Source organism: Xenopus tropicalis, chromosome 4, assembly GCF_000004195.4.
Source record: "Xenopus tropicalis strain Nigerian chromosome 4, UCB_Xtro_10.0, whole genome shotgun sequence".
NCBI lineage: Eukaryota > Metazoa > Chordata > Amphibia > Anura > Pipidae > Xenopus > Xenopus tropicalis.
In genome coordinates this window covers 19,084,828-19,102,711 of record NC_030680.2, presented here as the reverse complement: position 1 = coordinate 19,102,711, position 17,884 = coordinate 19,084,828, and the positions used below count along the sequence as shown (strand labels likewise).

The window sequence follows — 17,884 nt, the reverse complement described above, 5'->3', positions numbered from 1 at the left end:
GTTGTTGGCCCACAGCAACCATCAAAGTATTGACTTTAACCTGGAAACAGTCAAAATGCCCAGTGTGTCTTAGCCCTTAGGCTCCAAGAGCTGTACATCTGATGGAGGGGTAGGTACTGCTGCAAGGTTGACTGGAGGAGAAATGCCTGAATGTATTCAAGCAGAAGTTCTTATTAAAGACGCACAGCACAATGTGTTTGGACCTTGACATCTCTGAATCGCTTAGGATGATACAAGCGGCACTAAACATGGCAATCTGGGAACATTTCAGTTTCTCTCCACTGGATTTTGTCTATTTATCTATTAGGTTTTGTCCACCTAAAGGTGCCCATACACCTTCAGATCCGCTCGTTTGGTGATGTCGCCAAGCTAAAGGAACTTCTCCCGATATCCCCCACCCGTAGGTGGGCGATAACGGGAGAATCCAGGCTAATTCGATCAAATTATAACGATCTAATTATAATGACGGGTATAGGCAAAGTCGGTTTGGGGGCCACATCAACGAGCCGGTGGTCCCTGATCCGACTAGATTTTTTTACCTGCCTGATCGATATCTGCCCGATTTCAGGCCAGATATCAGTTGGGCAGGCCCGTCGGTAGTGCCCATACACAGGCCGATTAGCTGCCGAATCAGTCTAAGGGACCGATATCAGCAGCTAGAATCGGCCCGTGTATGGGGACCTTTAGTCTAAGTAGCTCAGCAGATGTCAATGAAAGATGCCATCTTAGCTCCTCCAGGGCAGGTTGGCAGCATTTCGACTTGTGAATTGGTTTGTTAGAACGGCATGTCCAACCAATACCCAGTCAAAATCAGCAATATTTCTATTGTACAGATTTGAAAATCCCATTGGGGGAGGCTGGAATCAGCACTTTGATTTGGTCCTCATTCCTTGGTTTTCAGTATGAGCCTGACAAACCCTTCAGCTGATCACCCCGTGAAGCCTCAAGGATGTAGATGAGATGGGAAAGTGAAACAAAAATGGGTCATGAATAAAAAAGTGTGCAGAATATTAACTTTTAGGGGAAACTGGGTCACAGGGCCAGACCCTGTCAATTATGACAGTTTTGAAATAGCTCAGGTTCCTTTAACACGGGGAGAGTAAAAGCAGTAGCCCTATTTGTCCCGTGGCATCTATTTCTAGATTTCTTTTATGCTCCTGCTGTGGTCTCAGCTGTCAGAGCTGAACGAGGCATTTTCAAGCCCAGGGCAAGCCACACATTTTGCCTTGTTTTTCCCCCCAAACACACACAAATGCATTTTCTGCTGCTCTGCACAGGAACCAAGCGAAAAGAACTAATCAAGGTAAAGTACAGCCGTCCTTGTGCTTCCACGTGTGCCCTAGTTATTGTCCTTAATTAACTGAGTATTAAAAGGTACAGAACAGGGAAACATAGATCCATATTACAGTGTTTTACATTGGTACAGTCATGCCATTTCCACTAACCTGTGCTCTGTGTATTCAAGGGGAACCAAAAAGATAATTGGGAAAGTTCAGATTGGGAGCCAGGTGTTGGTTACTGCTCCCGGGCAAACTTAGTGCCTTTTATTCCATGTAAAAGATGTCCTGCCATCTTTACAACCCACATCTCTTCTTCTGAACCTGTTTAGAAGTTCCTTCTCTCCCACAACCAAGGCACAGTGTGATGATGTCAGAGGCCACCATTATGGTTGTCCTTGGGCTGAGTGTTTCCAAATGGGGAGGTGGTCTTTGATATTAACCTTTTCTACTTTATTTAGATTTTGGTTAAAAAGAGCTGAAACTTAAGGCTATCCCTCAAAAGTGAGGCAAGAGTCCATTTGGCCAGAGAAACACGTCTGCAGAGAGTATTACATGCCTTGTTCAAGCCTTTAATTGGTTAATTAGGATGTAGATAGAGTTCTGAATTTTGAATATTGTGACTTTGAGAAGATCGACAGTTTTTATCCAGAATTCTTTAGCTATGGAACAAGACCGGCAGAAAGAGCCAGTGTCCCAGCACCCTCTGAAACAGAGAGGGGAGGCCGATAAGCCTAGTTTGTTTCTTTTGAGGTGTCAGACACCATCTTGTCAATAGTATGAACAGGCCCACATTTGTGCTGAGGCCACAAATGCCCGGGCCTAGGACACCACAAATTTAGGGGCAGCATACCGCCCAAACTGCAATGGAACTTTGCAATGGGGACCAGACATGCAAAAACTTCAGTGTGTCCTCTCCCCACTGCTCCGTATGTGAGCTGAGTGGGCACAAATGCACATGGGAAGGGATGGAGGTGGCCGAGTAGAGAAAGGGGGCGACCTCGGGGCTCCGGGTTATCAAATCCGGGTCTGAGTATGAATGATAACTCCTTGGTTGAAATGTTCCTAGAAGAAGATCTAATTCTATCCCTAATATTGTTCCATTTGGAGTTATTTCCAGGCCTAAACGTGACCATACACAGACAGATTTAAGCTGTTGATTCAGGTCCTTCAGACCAATTTGCCAGATTATCTGCTCATATATGGGGCCCTCAGACAGGCCTATCCAACCGATATCTGGGCAAAAATCAGCCAATGTCGATTGGGCAGGTTTGATTCATTTGTTGGATCAAGGACTGCATTGGCTCATTGATACAGTCCTCACTTCGACTTTTCGTATCTTTTGGGCCAAACCTTCACATGAGCATGATATTGCCCTCCCAAGATGGACATATTGGGGGAAAGATTAGTTGGTTTGTTGTCCTCGCCAAACAAGCGAATCTTACCATGTATGGCCACCTTTAGTCTTGTTTCTACATTGCAACATATGTAGGATCAGATGCAGTTGCCTCAGAGAGTAGAAGCCTATAAATTCTAGACAATGCGCCTTGCCGTTTGGAAAAGTTTCACATAAAGGGCCAGATTCAATTCATGAGAAAAGCCCATCTCCTAATTCAATTCCAGATTTTCCCATACAGCCAGATGCAATTCATTGAGAAGAACTTCTACTAATATAGACAGTGCTGATCATTTAATAATAATTCTCTACGTGTGTTTTGGTAGAGGCAATTCTCAGTATTGTCTATGGCAGGGGATTTTCTGGCGTAGCCATTACAAGTAGCTGCTACTAAGTAGCTCTGTGTGTCTTCACCCTTACATGGTAAACCGTAACATGATGTTTTCTTATGGAACTGAATCATGGTGTGTCAGTATTATTCTTCCAGTGGGAAATTGTATAAAAATTGGAAAAACTGGAAAGATTTAATGGCATTATTATGGTGGACAGAAGTTAGATGGGTGGGGTTATGGTTTAGATTGTAGGCTCTATAGAGCAGGGCCCTCATTATCCTCTGTATTGACCAGATAATCTGTATGTGTGATGTATACAACTTACTGTTGTTCAGCACTGTTGAATATGGGGGTGCTTTATAAATATATAGTATTTGTAGATAAACACTACCTAATGATTTCTATGTAGATAAACACTTCCTAATGATATCTATGTAGATAAACACTACCTAATGATTTCTATGGGTTACTAGACCTGTGCCCTCTATTGTGCCCATAATCCAGTGGTCACATGGCTAATACTTCCTGTTCCTTTCTGAAGAAATTTTATTGGCAGCTGGTGGTTGGGCACAAAAGGGGTGGGGCAATGGAATCAAATGGGCAGTGGTGCAAAATGGGTGGAGCTATGACATGGTGATGGCAGGAGGAAGGGTTATGAAGTGCATCCAGGAAAAAATTAAGGTAAGTTCTAGGCAGATTGGGGCAGATCGGGAGTGGGCCAGGGGGCAATCTTAAGGGTATTACAAATTTACCAGCAACTACATTGCCAGTAATTATTAATACTGGCCCCGGCCTTGGCCACCGAGCTGGCAACCTTAATTGTGTGTTTGCGCTCTATCCATGCTGCATGGCAGCAGCGGAGAAGTCGCCCCCCTGTATATAAGTATATTTTTACTTCAAGCAAATGGTTTGGAAGGGATTCCTGGACACGTCCGTAGCATGTTAAATGGAATGACTACACGAGTGACTAACAAGGTACCGCGCGTTGCTTCCAGTAAACATTTAATAATGGTTGTGTTCCGTGATTTTCATTTTTTCTTCCCTCCGCAGAGACTGCATTTGCCTCCAGACTTGTCAGACACAGTGAGTCGTTCAAGCAAACAGGATCTGGCAGGATCGGCCAAACTGCTGAGCTCAGGATGCGGCCCTGCAGCCGGCGGCCAGAAGCACCTGGACTTCTAGTCAATTCTACTCGCGAGATTCTATGTACTGTTACTAAAGGTTCTGTCCGTAACAACCACATCCTCTGGTCTTTTATTCTGCACATTCAAACATACAGGGCCGTATTCATTACGCATTCATTGTACTTTTCATACAATTTATAGTCATATATATTCATTATAACCACTTTTATTATAGAGGAATATGTTTTGATAATTCCAAATTACCTATATATAAATATATATGTACATCCTGACACTTATTTCCCTTTTATATAACTCCTTAAGGTCCTACTTATATACCTGTGTGTGCGCTATACTAAACAATATTAAATTGGACTTTGTGGGCCTCATTTACTACTGCCCCTAAACACTAAGGCACAAAATTGCACCCCTTAATACACTGGATGATTCTCTTTTTGGGGGGGGGGGGCTGATGTTACAACTCCCCATGTAAGTTTAGAGTTTAATACATAAAACCTCACCCACAGTCTGTTCATTCCTATGGGATTTTAAGAAGCATATTTAGCAAATGATAATCAATAAGTTTATCATTTGATAAATACGCTTCTAAAAATCCCATAGGAATGAACAGACTGTGGGTGAGTTTTTATGTATTAAGCTCTAAACTTACATTTTGATAAATCAAATTAGTGGCCTTGGTTTCTTACAGCAGGGTATCTATTGGGACATTACCGAGCTTGGGTTGTGGGTGTGACTTCCACTAAGTTGCTACTTGGGAGGAGATTGTAGGTTCTCCCTTTCGTCTGTCGCGTTTCCTCTAGGTGCGCTGATGCGCGGTGAAACGATGGACCAACAGTCTCTTTATAAAGATCATTCTGTGTATCTGTGGGTGTGTGGGAATCATCACAAGCTGGCAATACGTGCCCAGATTTTCAGGCAGCCTGGCCAATTAGGAGCATCACGCAGAGCTATGTGGGCATGTGTGGAGCCAAAGCTCCTCTTCACTTCCTGCTGTTTTGATCATTCAAACAGTTGTCCTAAACAAACATAACACTAAGGGGCCATACTGAATTATGGCATGATACCCATCCATACAGCTAACTGCCCAGCAGGTCAAAGTACCACCCCTATAGGCCTGTCTTAAGCTCTTCTGGTCTAGGAACTTAGCTACATAGTTAATTTGACTGCCAAAGCCAACCAGCCATCATGGTCAACCCATCTTATGCTCTTCTGGTCTAGGGACATAGGGAACGATCTTCATCTCTTCTGGTCTAGTGACTTAGTTACAAAGTTTATGTGGGTTGCAAAAGCCAACCGGCCGTCATGGTCAACCCATCTTATGCTCTTCTGGTCTAGGGACATAGGGAACCATCTTCATCTCTTCTGGTCTAGTTACTTAGTTACAACGTTTATTTGGCTTGCAAAAGACAACTGGCCGTCATGTTTGACTCATCTTAAACTCTTCTGGTCTAGGGACATAGGGAACCATCTTCATCTCTTCTGGTCTAGTTACTTAGTTACAAAGTTTATTTGGCTTGCAAAAGACAACTGGCCGCCATGTTTGACTCATCTTAAACTCTTCTGGTCTAGGGACATAGGGAACCATCTTCATCTCTTCTGGTCTAGTGACTTAGTTACAAAGTTTGTGGGTTGCAAAAGCCAACCGGCCGTCATGGTCTACCCATCTTATGCTCTTCTGGTCTAGGGACATAGGGAACCATCTTCATCTCTTCTGGTCTAGTTACTTAGTTACAAAGTTTATTTGGGTTGCAAAAGACAACTGGCCATCATGTTTGACTCATCTTAAACTCTTCTGGTCTAGGGACATAGGGAACCATCTTCATCTCTTCTGGTCTAGTGACTTAGTTACAAGGTTTATTTGGGTTGCAAAAGCCAACCGGCCATCATGCTTGACTCATCTTAAACTCTTCTGGTCTAGGGAAGTAGGGGCCCATTTCAGCTCTTCTGGTCTTGGGACATAGGGGCCCATCTTCATCTCTTCTGGTCTAGTTACTTAGTTACAAAGTTTATGTGGGTTGCAAAAGCCAACCAGCCATCATGGTCAACCCATCTTATGCTCTTCTGGTCTAGGGACATAGGGGCCCATCTTCATCTCTTCTGGTCTAGTTACTTAGTTACAAAGTTTATGTGGGTTGCAAAAGCCAACCGGCCGTCATGCTCAACCCCTCAGTATAGATCAGTGAGAGAACAAGTGAAGCCGGCCCACTGGAGATACAATGGCTCAATCTAAACAGGTTTTGGATAAGGAAGGTGATGGGTATGAGTGCAAATATTGCACATGAGTAATAATGTATGGAATAATGTAGCCGCTATTGTAAAATATAAGGATAATAGATATCACCAAGGAGTTCCGTGACTTTCTAAAAGCATTAGGCCATTGGCGTGGGTCATGGAACGTCAACGTGACGTCTAATATTCTCCTATTTTGCAGCAGGGGATCGTTATTTCTTATAATACACGAGATTTAGAGAGTCAAGTGGCGCAAATGACATCACTGATTATAACTGATGACATCACTAAGCATCATTTACATGGCTCTTATGTATTATATATACATGTACCCAGTCACGTGCATATACATAGACTGCCGCTGGGGATATTACTCTATAGAGAGATGTTCCAAGGTGCAATGCGGCAGCACTGTGCAAATAAAGTATAATTAGCGGCAATGCACTGGGAGATTGTATGTTTGCAGGTTGGCAGTTAGTGTTTGTACATATTAAGTTTCGCTATATATTAATTATCTATGAAAAATATTGAAATTCATTCTTTTGCAAAAGTTCATTTTGTTGCAGTATCTTATCTTTTTTATTATTATTTTTTTTTTCATATCATTTGGGGCAACGCTACGAAATCCCGTCAACAGATTTAATTCTAGACTGAAATTCAAGCTGACAGATACATTAATGCCTGTAAATCTTAGGTGTGCATTCAAGCTTGAAACAAATAGTGTAAAGAGAGACAAAAAAAGACAGATGAATACATAAAAAATACACATATTTCTCTGAAAAACACCTAGTTGTCCTTTAATTGGCTGTTCTGTTTGAATATGGCAGCGAGTGCAAGTCATGTAACGCCCAGAATCGCCCGACTTGGACATCTTTGAAATTGTTTAATGTATACACTGAAAAGAATTACTTTTGCTGTCAGAATACCGAAATATGTTTTGGGGCGCAGGCCCCCTTTAAGATGGTAAAATATAATATTTTCCCTAGTCTAGACGAAAGCAATGGCCCCCAGTGGCAAGATCACTGTGCCAAGCAGTGCAATGCCCATTGGGATTAACCAAGCCATAAGGGTAACATTGACTCAAGCATCATGCAAACCCCTCATTCATTTATAATAAGGGACTGGGCAATAGGCGAATGTCTGGGGCCCTCCGCCAGCTTTGTATGGGTCTAAATCAGGGGCCCCCAATCTTCCTTTCTCATAAGTCACAGTCAAATTTAAAAAGACACAACACAAGCAACATAAAGGACCATGGATGAGCCAAATAAGGGCTGTGATTGGCTATTAGGCAGCCTCTATGCAGACCACACTCAATGTTTGGTAGTACATCTTGTTTGGCACCATCTTGCTTTCAAGGCCACTGGGAGCAACATCCAAGGGGTTGGTGAGGAACTCTGGTTAACAAAGAAGTAGGGTAGAAATACTGCACAAACCACCACAGCAGCAGATCTGTGCTTCAGAAAATGCCCCCAGTAGCCCCTAATCTACTTTCCTTCTGATTCCCATGCTCTGGGCTGCTGTCACTTACCTGAGCTTAGAACCGACACACAATATACTGTTGCAAGCCTTATTTTCCCACCCAGGACCAGCTCCCATGTAACTGGTGTAGAGCAAAGATTAGTTACATCAGATCCACAGTCTCAGCTGGACCCTTGTAATACAATGTAGAAGAAGGTCTTGCAGAACTATACCTTTCAGCATCAGGAGTTCTTGGAACAATGACATGTTTATTTAACACACATAAAGTACTATTGTAGTACCAATGATTGAGCAGAGTTAAAGTGGTTACAGCAATATTGACCCACAGAGCAGATCACACAATCCTGACGTGGAAGATTTTACTTCACTACTGTGACACCCTTTAGCGGGCCTGGATCACCTCTGGTGGAACCTCCAGGGAAATTCTCTAACCTGTTTCCCTCTATGATCCCTACATTAACATACAGTGTCAGCTCGAGAGAGATAATTCCAATCTATCCTCCTACGTTGGAGCTCAGAACTGCTCTTTCTAGCTGGCCTGCCCATCTTGCACTCAGAGTTTACTATAACCACTATCTACATAACTCATTCACATGGCCCTTTTTCCCAACTTCACTTAAGGGCTCAACTCCCTTGGGGCCTTGCTCTCCAGCAGGCGTCCATCTCCACCCTAGGCCCCCGCCGGCCTCCTCGCCCCCATGCACAAACAAGAGCATGAATTTGCATTGATACACAATGACAAGCGGCAGCGAAGGCAAGAGAGCATGGGCTAGGGGTAGTCAGAAGAGGTACCTCTTCTACCTACCCCTAGTTACGGCCGTGCCTGGGCTTCCTGTCAGTATATTAAACTATAACAGGAAGTGGTCACCACCCACCCAGGCTAATAGGAAACATCCCGCCCAGATATCCAGGTTGCAGGTACCAGAACTTTTCCCCAGTCAGTAGGGCATCTAACCCTAGGGGTTCACTACACTGTATCTGAAATAAAAACTCACAATATAAGGCTGATTAGTTATTCAGATTCACATTGCATCAGAATGTAATTATCAGCCCTGCAGCATCAGCTTCTATGACATTTTCTGCTTGATGATTTGCGATGACCCCCTAAGCTTGGCTTCTCAACAGGTGCTTAGAGCACACTGAGCATGTGCAGTGCCAATGACACCCCTAACAGAATCCAAGATGGTGACCCCTCTTGGATCATTACTGTTATAGGGTTGCTGAACCTTTAGCCTGCTGCAGTAAGTTCAGTGTATAAAATACAGCACTTCTAGCCATATTTCTTTCAATGGTTTAGTTCTCCTTCACCTCGAGCCTGGGTCGAGTCAAAATGGCTGGAATATCTGTCTGAATGTTTCCATAGAACCAGGGGCCCAGGCTGAGGGAGTAGCAATGGCTCTCACCCTCCTCGACTAAACAACAAACTCTTCGCTTTGTTACTCATTCCGGGCGTTTGGCTCAGACATATTATTTAAAATTAACGCCAGTTCTGCCCAAATTCTTTCTTACAAAATGGTTTGTCAATGTTTTTTTTTTTTGTAGTAGTCGCGAATTTGATGACTGTCAATCACTTCAAAAACTTCACTGTAGCATAAACAGGAGGGATATACAGCTTTTATTCTGAATTAGAATAATTGAATCAATGGCGGTGATTTGCCGGCGTGTCAAACCTATCCGTCTTCTCCTGTCACTACCGGTTTACTTTTTTGTGATTAAAATCGACAAGACAACTGTTTTGTCATCAGCTTTTTCATTATCGCCGGCAATTTTGCTCCTTTTTTTTAAACTTCTCTTTGAAGACTGTCTGTTAAACACCGGGCTCCTTTTATGCCTTTATACATTATTATTTGTGTAAGTCAAGCAGGAAAGCTGGAATGGCTGGCAGTTACTTGGTTCTGCGCTGACAGTTGCGGTTTAACCCCTGGGGAACTGCACCTATAGCCAGGGATGAGTTTAGAAAATCGGGGGCTCCTTTCAAAGCTGGAAGACTGGGGGGCCCTAATATAGAGGCTATATAACAAATATCAGGTGTGTCCAACCCATGTTTAGACATATATATGTATAAAATATACTTTATTTGAGCTTTTTTTCCCCATAAGGGGCCAAGACAAGTTCCCTTTCTGCTCTGCCCTAAAACTAACTCTACTGTCAGTGATGGAATTCATTCATACTCAGTTGGACAGTGTGAATTTGCTTAAAGCTGGAAAATTTTCTTCCTACTCGTGGGGCCAAACTGGAATGGGGGCCTAGAGGATCTCATCAATGCACTTATATAGTCCTCTGCTGAGTCCTCCTTAAATATTCTGATATTCTGAGGAGATATTGGTCAGCAGGATATCAGCAGCAGCCAACTTGGCAACTTTTATCGGCCTGTGTTTGGCCACATTAACTGAGTGCAGCTAGGAGACGGACATAATGTTCTCACCATTTACAACTTTGTACCTGGCCCACTATGTCCCTATAACCTTGTTATAAGGTAGATCAGTGCTGCCCCAATTTATTAGTTGTTTCTCACACAGCATGTACAAAATAAGCCCTGGTATTCCAAGCACACAGAGGCCCAAACAGCCCCCACCAGCCCAATAAATAGTGACTGTCTATGGCATCTTACAGCAGCACCTCTGGCATTTGCCAGAACCCACAGATTGCCAGTCTGGGCAATCTACCCAAACCTCTTCCCCTACCCAAACCTCTTCCCCTACCCAAACCTCTACCCCTACCCAAACCTCTACCCCTACCCAAACCTCTTCCCCTACCCAAACCTCTACCCCTACCCAAACCTCTTCCCCTACCCAAACCTCTCCCCCTACCCAAACCTCTCCCCCTACCCAAACCTCTTCCCCTACCCAAACCTCTCCCCCTACCCAAACCTCTACCCCTACCCAAACCTCTTCCCCTACCCAAACCTCTCCCCCTACCCAAACCTCTCCCCCTACCCAAACCTCTACCCCTACCCAAACCTCTACCCCTACCCAAACCTCTTCCCCTACCCAAACCTCTCCCCCTACCCAAACCTCTCCCCCTACCCAAACCTCTACCCCTACCCAAACCTCTACCCCTACCCAAACCTCTACCCCTACCTAAACCTCTTCCCCTACCCAAACCTCTCCCCCTACCCAAACCTCTCCCCCTACCCAAACCTCTACCCCTACCCAAACCTCTACCCCTATCCAAACCTCTACCCCTATCCAAACCTCTACCCCTACCCAAACCTCTACCCCTACCCAAACCTCTACCCCTATCCAAACCTCTTCCCCCTACCCAAACCTCTACCCCTATCCAAACCTCTACCCCTACCCAAACCTCTACCCCTACCCAAACCTCTTCCCCTACCCAAACCTCTCCCCCTACCCAAACCTCTACCCCTACCCAAACCTCTCCCCCTACCCAAACCTCTACCCCTACCCAAACCTCTTCCCCTACCCAAACCTCTCCCCCTACCCAAACCTCTCCCCCTACCCAAACCTCTACCCCTACCCAAACCTCTTCCCCTACCCAAACCTCTCCCCCTACCCAAACCTCTACCCCTACCCAAACCTCTACCCCTACCCAAACCTCTACCCCTATCCAAACCTCTACCCCTATCCAAACCTCTACCCCTACCCAAACCTCTACCCCTACCCAAACCTCTACCCCTACCCAAACCTCTACCCCTATCCAAACCTCTTCCCCCTACCCAAACCTCTACCCTATCCAAACCTCTACCCCTACCCAAACCTCTTCCCCCTACCCAAACTTCTTCCCCCTACCCAAACCTCTTCCCCTACCCAAACCTCTTCCCCTACCCAAACCTCTTCCCCTACCCAAACCTCTTCCCCTACCCAAAACTCTACCCAATCTCTTCCCCTACCCAAAACTCTACCCAAACCTCTACCCCTATCCAAACCTCTTCCCCTACCCAAACCTCTTCCCCTACCCAAAACTCTACCCAACCTCTTCCCCTACCCAAAACTCTACCCAAACCTCTGCCCCTATCCAAACCTCTTCCCCTACCCAAAACTCTTCCCAAACCTCTACCCTTTCCCAAAGCTCTTCCCCTACCCAAACCTCTCCCCCTACCCAAACCTCTACCCCTCTTCAAACCTCTTCCCCTACCCAAAACTCTACCCAAACCTCTACCCCTATCCAAACCTCTTCCCCCTACCCAAACCTCTTCCCTTACCCAAACCTCTTCCCCTACCCAAACCTCTACCCCTATCCAAACCTCTTCCCCTACCCAAACCTCTACCCCTACCCAAAAACCTACCCAAACTTCTACCCCTACCCAAAACTCTATCCCTATCCAAACCTCTTCCCCTACCCAAACCTCTACCCCCTACCCAAACCTCTTCCCCTACCCAAACCTCTACCCCTACCCAAACCTCTACCCCTACCCAAACCTCTTCCCCTACCCAAACCTCTCCCCCTACCCAAACCTGGTGGTAGCTCCAGGATTCCCACAACTGTTTTTTCCAATAGGGGAACCAAACTTGTGCCCAGAGAATTTGATGCAAACTCTGTTTTGGACTAGCAGATGTAAATACAATTCCCTGATAATATCGACCATTTAACACTGTAAGTAAAGGGCTGGATAAGGTGGCTGTTCCATATATATAACATATACTTCTGGGGAATGCGTGCCACCCTTAAACAGAGCCACTGTGAGGCAATGAGCCGGTATTTAATACACAGGTAAGAGGTAATTTTTTCCCCCTGACTTGGTTTTATTTCTTATATTATCTTAGTGTTTTCTCCATTTGACAATGGAAATGAGCAGTGACAATGGGAAATTGGTGGGTCCCCAGCAAGGGAAAGTTTCAGCAAAGTGAATACTAATAAATGTCAGTTCTCTGTTTCTTAATAACATATAAAACTTGGCATCCGATGATAAATCCCGCAGAGTTAATCATATAGGTCAGAAATATGCGCTTCTTAACTTTCATGTATCTGTATCTGGAGATTCCCACACAGAAAATTAATACTCTGGGCTACATTTCTGGGCTGGATTTTGAAGGTTTCTCGCAGAAAACTCATTTAAAATATATATATTTCTATCAGTAGGTAAATCTCTATGAAATATAAAGCGCAACAGCTGCGTGATAGCCTTTTATTTGCTCGCCCTCCTACAGGTTTATATTAAAGGGCAGACGTGAGGCTATTATTGCCCCCAGGTACCTACCCAGCAGGGATTAGCCAACGAGGGTAGTCCCTTCTGTAACCAGCAAACCATTTTTATCTTTTATTTATATAGTACTGACATATTTAAACAGCACTTTACAGTGATTCTACCCCATTCCCATCAGTCCCTGCCCCAGGGGAACTTACAGTCCCTATCTCATTCACACACACTAGGGTTTTTCTCAAGAGCCAATAAACTTACCTGTATGTTTTTGGAGTGTGGAAGGAAACCAGAGTACCTGGAGGAAACCCACACAGTTCCAGAGAGAATATACAGACTTCTTGACCCAACTGGAATCAGAACCAGGAGTCCATCACTTAGAGGGTCATGTGAGGTCCATGAGATGGCAGTGGAAGAACCTGACCTGCACAAATCCCTCACCTCAACCCAATTTAACATCTATGAGATACATTGGAATGGATATGCAAGCCAGGCCTGATACCCAACATCAGTGTCCAACCTCAGGGATGCTCTAATGGCTGAATGGAAGCAAATGCCAACAATGGTCCATCATCTGGTGGAAAGCCTTTCCAGAAGAGTAGAGGCTGTGATAGCAGCAAAGGGGTCTGTATAAAGCCCTCACTTCAACCCAAGTGAACATCTATGAGGTGCACTGGAATGGATTTGCAAGCCAGGCCTGATACCCAACATCAGTGTCCAACCTCAGTAATGGTCTTATGGCTGGATGGAAGCAGATCCCAACAATGATCCAACATCTGGTGGAAAGCCTTTCCAGAAGAGTAGAGGTGATAGAAGCAAAGGGGCCTGCACAAAGCCCTCACTTCAACCCACCTGCACATTTATATGATGAACTGACTTGATCCTTAACATCAAAGCCCAACCTCACTCCTGCCCTTGTGACTGAATGGAAGCAAATCCCACCAGCAATGTGCCAACATCTAGTGGAGAGCCTTCCCAAAGTTACAACAGCAAAGGGAAGACCAATACTATTGGTTTAGGATAGAGATGTTGACCAGACAGTTGTCCAAATTATTTTAAAGTTCAGGTTCAGCCGTAGCCGGGACATGCAGCTAATGCATCAATTGCAGCAGTTACACTGTCAGTAACCAAGCTTGCTGGGCTGCTTGAGGACATGGGGGAGGGTTGGGAAATGAATTCATTATTAAAACAGAAAAGAGTAATAATAAAAAGGCAAAAGAAAACTGCGGGCCTACAAACCCCTGGCACGGACACAGAGAGAGTGGAAAACGTGGCAGTGCATGTGCTTTATTCCCATTGATTCCAGGCTCCATGAAGGGCCTCAGGCCTCCTGTTAGTTCTGCACCAGTAAGCCCCCCGTTTGCAGAGCTGTACTTGCCTATTGTAGGCCAGCGAGGCTTGTGCCCCGTATCATCCATTTCTTGGTGGGGACATTTTAGATGCTACTACTGAGTTGCTGTTTGACTTGATTTGAAATCAGTGGATTATATATATATATATATACCTTCCCAACAGAGGAGACGGCTTAATGCCACATATTTCTGCTGATCGGGGGAGTTCAATAAATGAAAGTAAGGCTTCATCATTAGTAGCTATTAGTGATTCTTCCACATAGAGAATTAGTGATCTTGTCTCTGATGTTTCTGCCCAACTCCAATCAACTCATTAGGGCAGTGGTTCTCAACCTTCCTAATGCCGCGACCCTTTAATACAGTTTCTCATGTTGTGGTGACCCCCAACCATAGAGGAGCCGTGTCTCAGTTCCTTAGACCATCGAAAATATGTGTTTTTTGATGGTCTTAGGCGACCCCTGTGAAAGGGTTGTTCGACCCCCAAAGGGGTCTGACCCACAGGTGGAGAACCGCTGCATTAGGGGTTGAAACCTGGAGGGGATCAGTATTTGTCTGTCCATATGTTCTCAAAACTACAGGCATCAGGCCTTTCCTCTTGATTCAGATCTTTTATATAAATCATATAAGTGGATCATTAAAGGAATGATACGCCTACAGAAGACCTCACATTAACAAAGATTTATTGGCACCCAATAGATACGCCCAATGCCGCGACCCTTTAATACAGTTCCTCGTGTTGTGGTGACCCCCACCCATAAAATTATTTTTAAGACCATCGGAAATATGTGTTTTCCAATGGTCTTAGGCAACCCCTGTGAAAGGGTCATTCGACCCCCAAACGGGTCCCGACCCACAGGTTGAGAACCGGCTGATCTAGTGGAAAGCCTTACTAGGAGAGGGTAAAAGTTCTTTAGGCCCAACTTCATATTATTACCATTGATTTGTAAATGAGATTAGGGGAGACAGGTGTCCACATACTTTTGGCCTTATAGTGTAGCCTCTATCTACTATCCCAATACTATCATTGGGCAGGGGCAGTCACATGATTGCCTACATAAGACATTTGAACAGAGTTCTTCTCCCTGCATGATACAGATCCATTCTAAGTGTTCCCTCTCCTATTGGCGCAGAACAGCGACAGTTAACTTTTCTCCCATTGAGCAAATAACCCCCGAGCAGAAACCCAGGAGATAGCCTTTTAAATTCTGTTTGCGCTGACGTCAATGATAATGGTTAAAATGGTGTAAGAGGATCTGTTATGGTTTGTACGTTCACTCCCTGCTAATGCGACTGTCAAGGCTGATTCGGCGATGTGTTCGGCCGCTCTGAAACACAACACAGCTATTGTGATGGGCCGGCATGATGGGGTTTCTAGGAATAACATGAATATGCTGGTGTCCACAATACTCTGAGGTACAGAGACTATTTATATTATTCCTTCATTTATATTTAAGGACTTGCTATTATTTCTTACAATAGTTTCTTTAAAAGGAATGCAACACTTTAAACAATATATTTTGTAAAGGCTATCCTTGCTTTCCAGACTGTCAGCTTGTGACATCACTAGGGAGGAGCAAGGGAGGAGTCTGTAACATCACTAGGGAGGAGTCTGTAACATCACTAGGGAAGAGGATGGGAGGAGTCTGTAACATCACTAGGGAGGAGCAAGGGAGGAGTCTGTAACATCACTAGGGAGGAGTCTGTAACATCACTAGGGAGGAGCAAGGCAGAAGTCTGTAACATCACTAGGGAGAAGTCTGTAACATCACTAGGGAGGAGCAAGGGAGGAGTCTGTAACATCACTAGGGAGGAGTCTGTAACATCACTAGGGAGGAGTAAAGGAGGAGTCTGTAACATCACTAGGGAGGAGCAAGGGAGGATTCTGTAATATCTCTAGGGAGGAGCAAGGCAGGAGTCTGTAACATCACTATGGAAGAGCATGGGAGGAGTCTGTAACATCACTATGGAAGAGCATGGGAGGAGTCTGTAACATCACTAGGGAGGAGCAAGGCAGGAGTCTGTCTGTAACATCACTAGGGAAGAGCATGGGAGGAGTCTGTAACATCACTAGGGAGGAGCAAGGCAGGAGTCTGTCTGTAACATCACTAGGGAAGAGGATGGGAGGAGTCTGTAACATGATTAGGGAGGAGTAAAAGAGGAGTCTGATATCACTAAGAAGCTAGGAAAGGGCCCTCAAATAATTTCTTGCAGGCAAACAATTAGTCATCACTGATGGAGCCTTTGGGATTGGGCGGTTTATTATTATAAACCGCCCAATCCCAAAGGCTCCATCAGTGATGTCAGGACAGTGATGTCGTGGGATCCCTTAGACCAGACATTTTCAGACTTTTCAAATTCAGGTTCCCATTTGTGATCCAAGGACACCCTAAATTTATTTCAATTATTTTTTTTAGTAGACTTAAGTTATGGAGATCCAGATTACGGAAAGACCCCTTATCCGGAAAGCCTCAGTTTCCGAGCATTCTGGATAACAGGTCCCATACCTGTACTAGTCCCTGGTGACCATGGCAATATAGTTGCATCTGCTTGTGTTTATCCCTATAGCCAGCCAACAATGGTACTATAATGGCCCAGTTAGTAGAGCCATACAAGTCCAATACTGATATACTAAGGTTACTATCAGCCTGTCCTCAGCTGCCTTTACCCACTCCAGGCCTGAGCCTCATAGACAATAAGTTATGGCTGCTGAATACTTGACACCTGAGCTGCCATTTGATTAAAATACTTGCTGATCCTGGGAACCGACATCTTACATTTCTTCTAACATGTTTATTTGCCTGTGTGGAGCCTCCATAATACCGCCCCCCCCTTTAGATGAGGCAATAAAAGTAATTTTAGCATCCGGCGGGTTCGTGCCCCCCATCTCTCCCACTATAGAGAAGATTCATTTGAGATGCAAGCGTAATATGCAGGCCTAAATTATGCATTAAAATACAAGCTCCCTATCAATAGGATTCTATTTGTGGCCTGCAAATAAGTTGTAATTGCATTAGTCAGAGGACTAAAGAAGAAAGCCGAGGTTCTTCAAATAATTGGCAGGTAATGAGTCTTTTCTAACATTGTTTCACATTCAACAGATATTAAAGCGTTACCCTGATTTCCTGGAAATGAAATAATGCCATCGATGAAATCATACGCAGCGCTCCCTCGCCGGCCTCACATCATTAACTGTTTGGCAGCCAGAAGGCCGGGTCGAGAGCTGCAGAACCACTGGATAATAACAGCCAATAATAACACATTCACTATACAGGTATGGGATCCATTATCCAGAAAGTTCCAAATTACGGAAAGGCCATCTCCCATAAACTCCATTATAAGCAAATAACTCTAATTTTTAAAAATGATTTCATTTTTCTCTGTAATAATAAAACAGTACCTGTACTTGATCCCAACTAAGATATAATTACCCCTTATTGGGGCAGAACAGCCCTATTGGGTTTATTTAATGGTTAAATGATTCCCTTTTCTCTGTAATAATAAAACAGTACCTGTACTTGATCCCAACTAAGATATAATTACCCCTTATTGGGGGCAGAACAGCCCTATTGGGTTTAT

General features: G+C 44.4%; 1 protein-coding gene across 1 annotated transcript in view; it reads left to right on the top strand.

Annotated features, from left to right (window-relative positions):
* The window catches only part of elp4 (elongator acetyltransferase complex subunit 4), a 171,887-nt gene extending 167,383 nt beyond the window's left edge, over nt 1–4,504 (top strand). Inside the window, exon 10 of the mRNA XM_002938709.5 lies at nt 4,056–4,504. Coding sequence (XP_002938755.1) covers nt 4,056–4,187 — 132 coding nt within the window. The 3' untranslated portion in view covers nt 4,188–4,504. The remainder of the gene's footprint in view (nt 1–4,055) is intronic.
* Nucleotides 4,505–17,884: the final 13,380 nt, after the last annotated feature.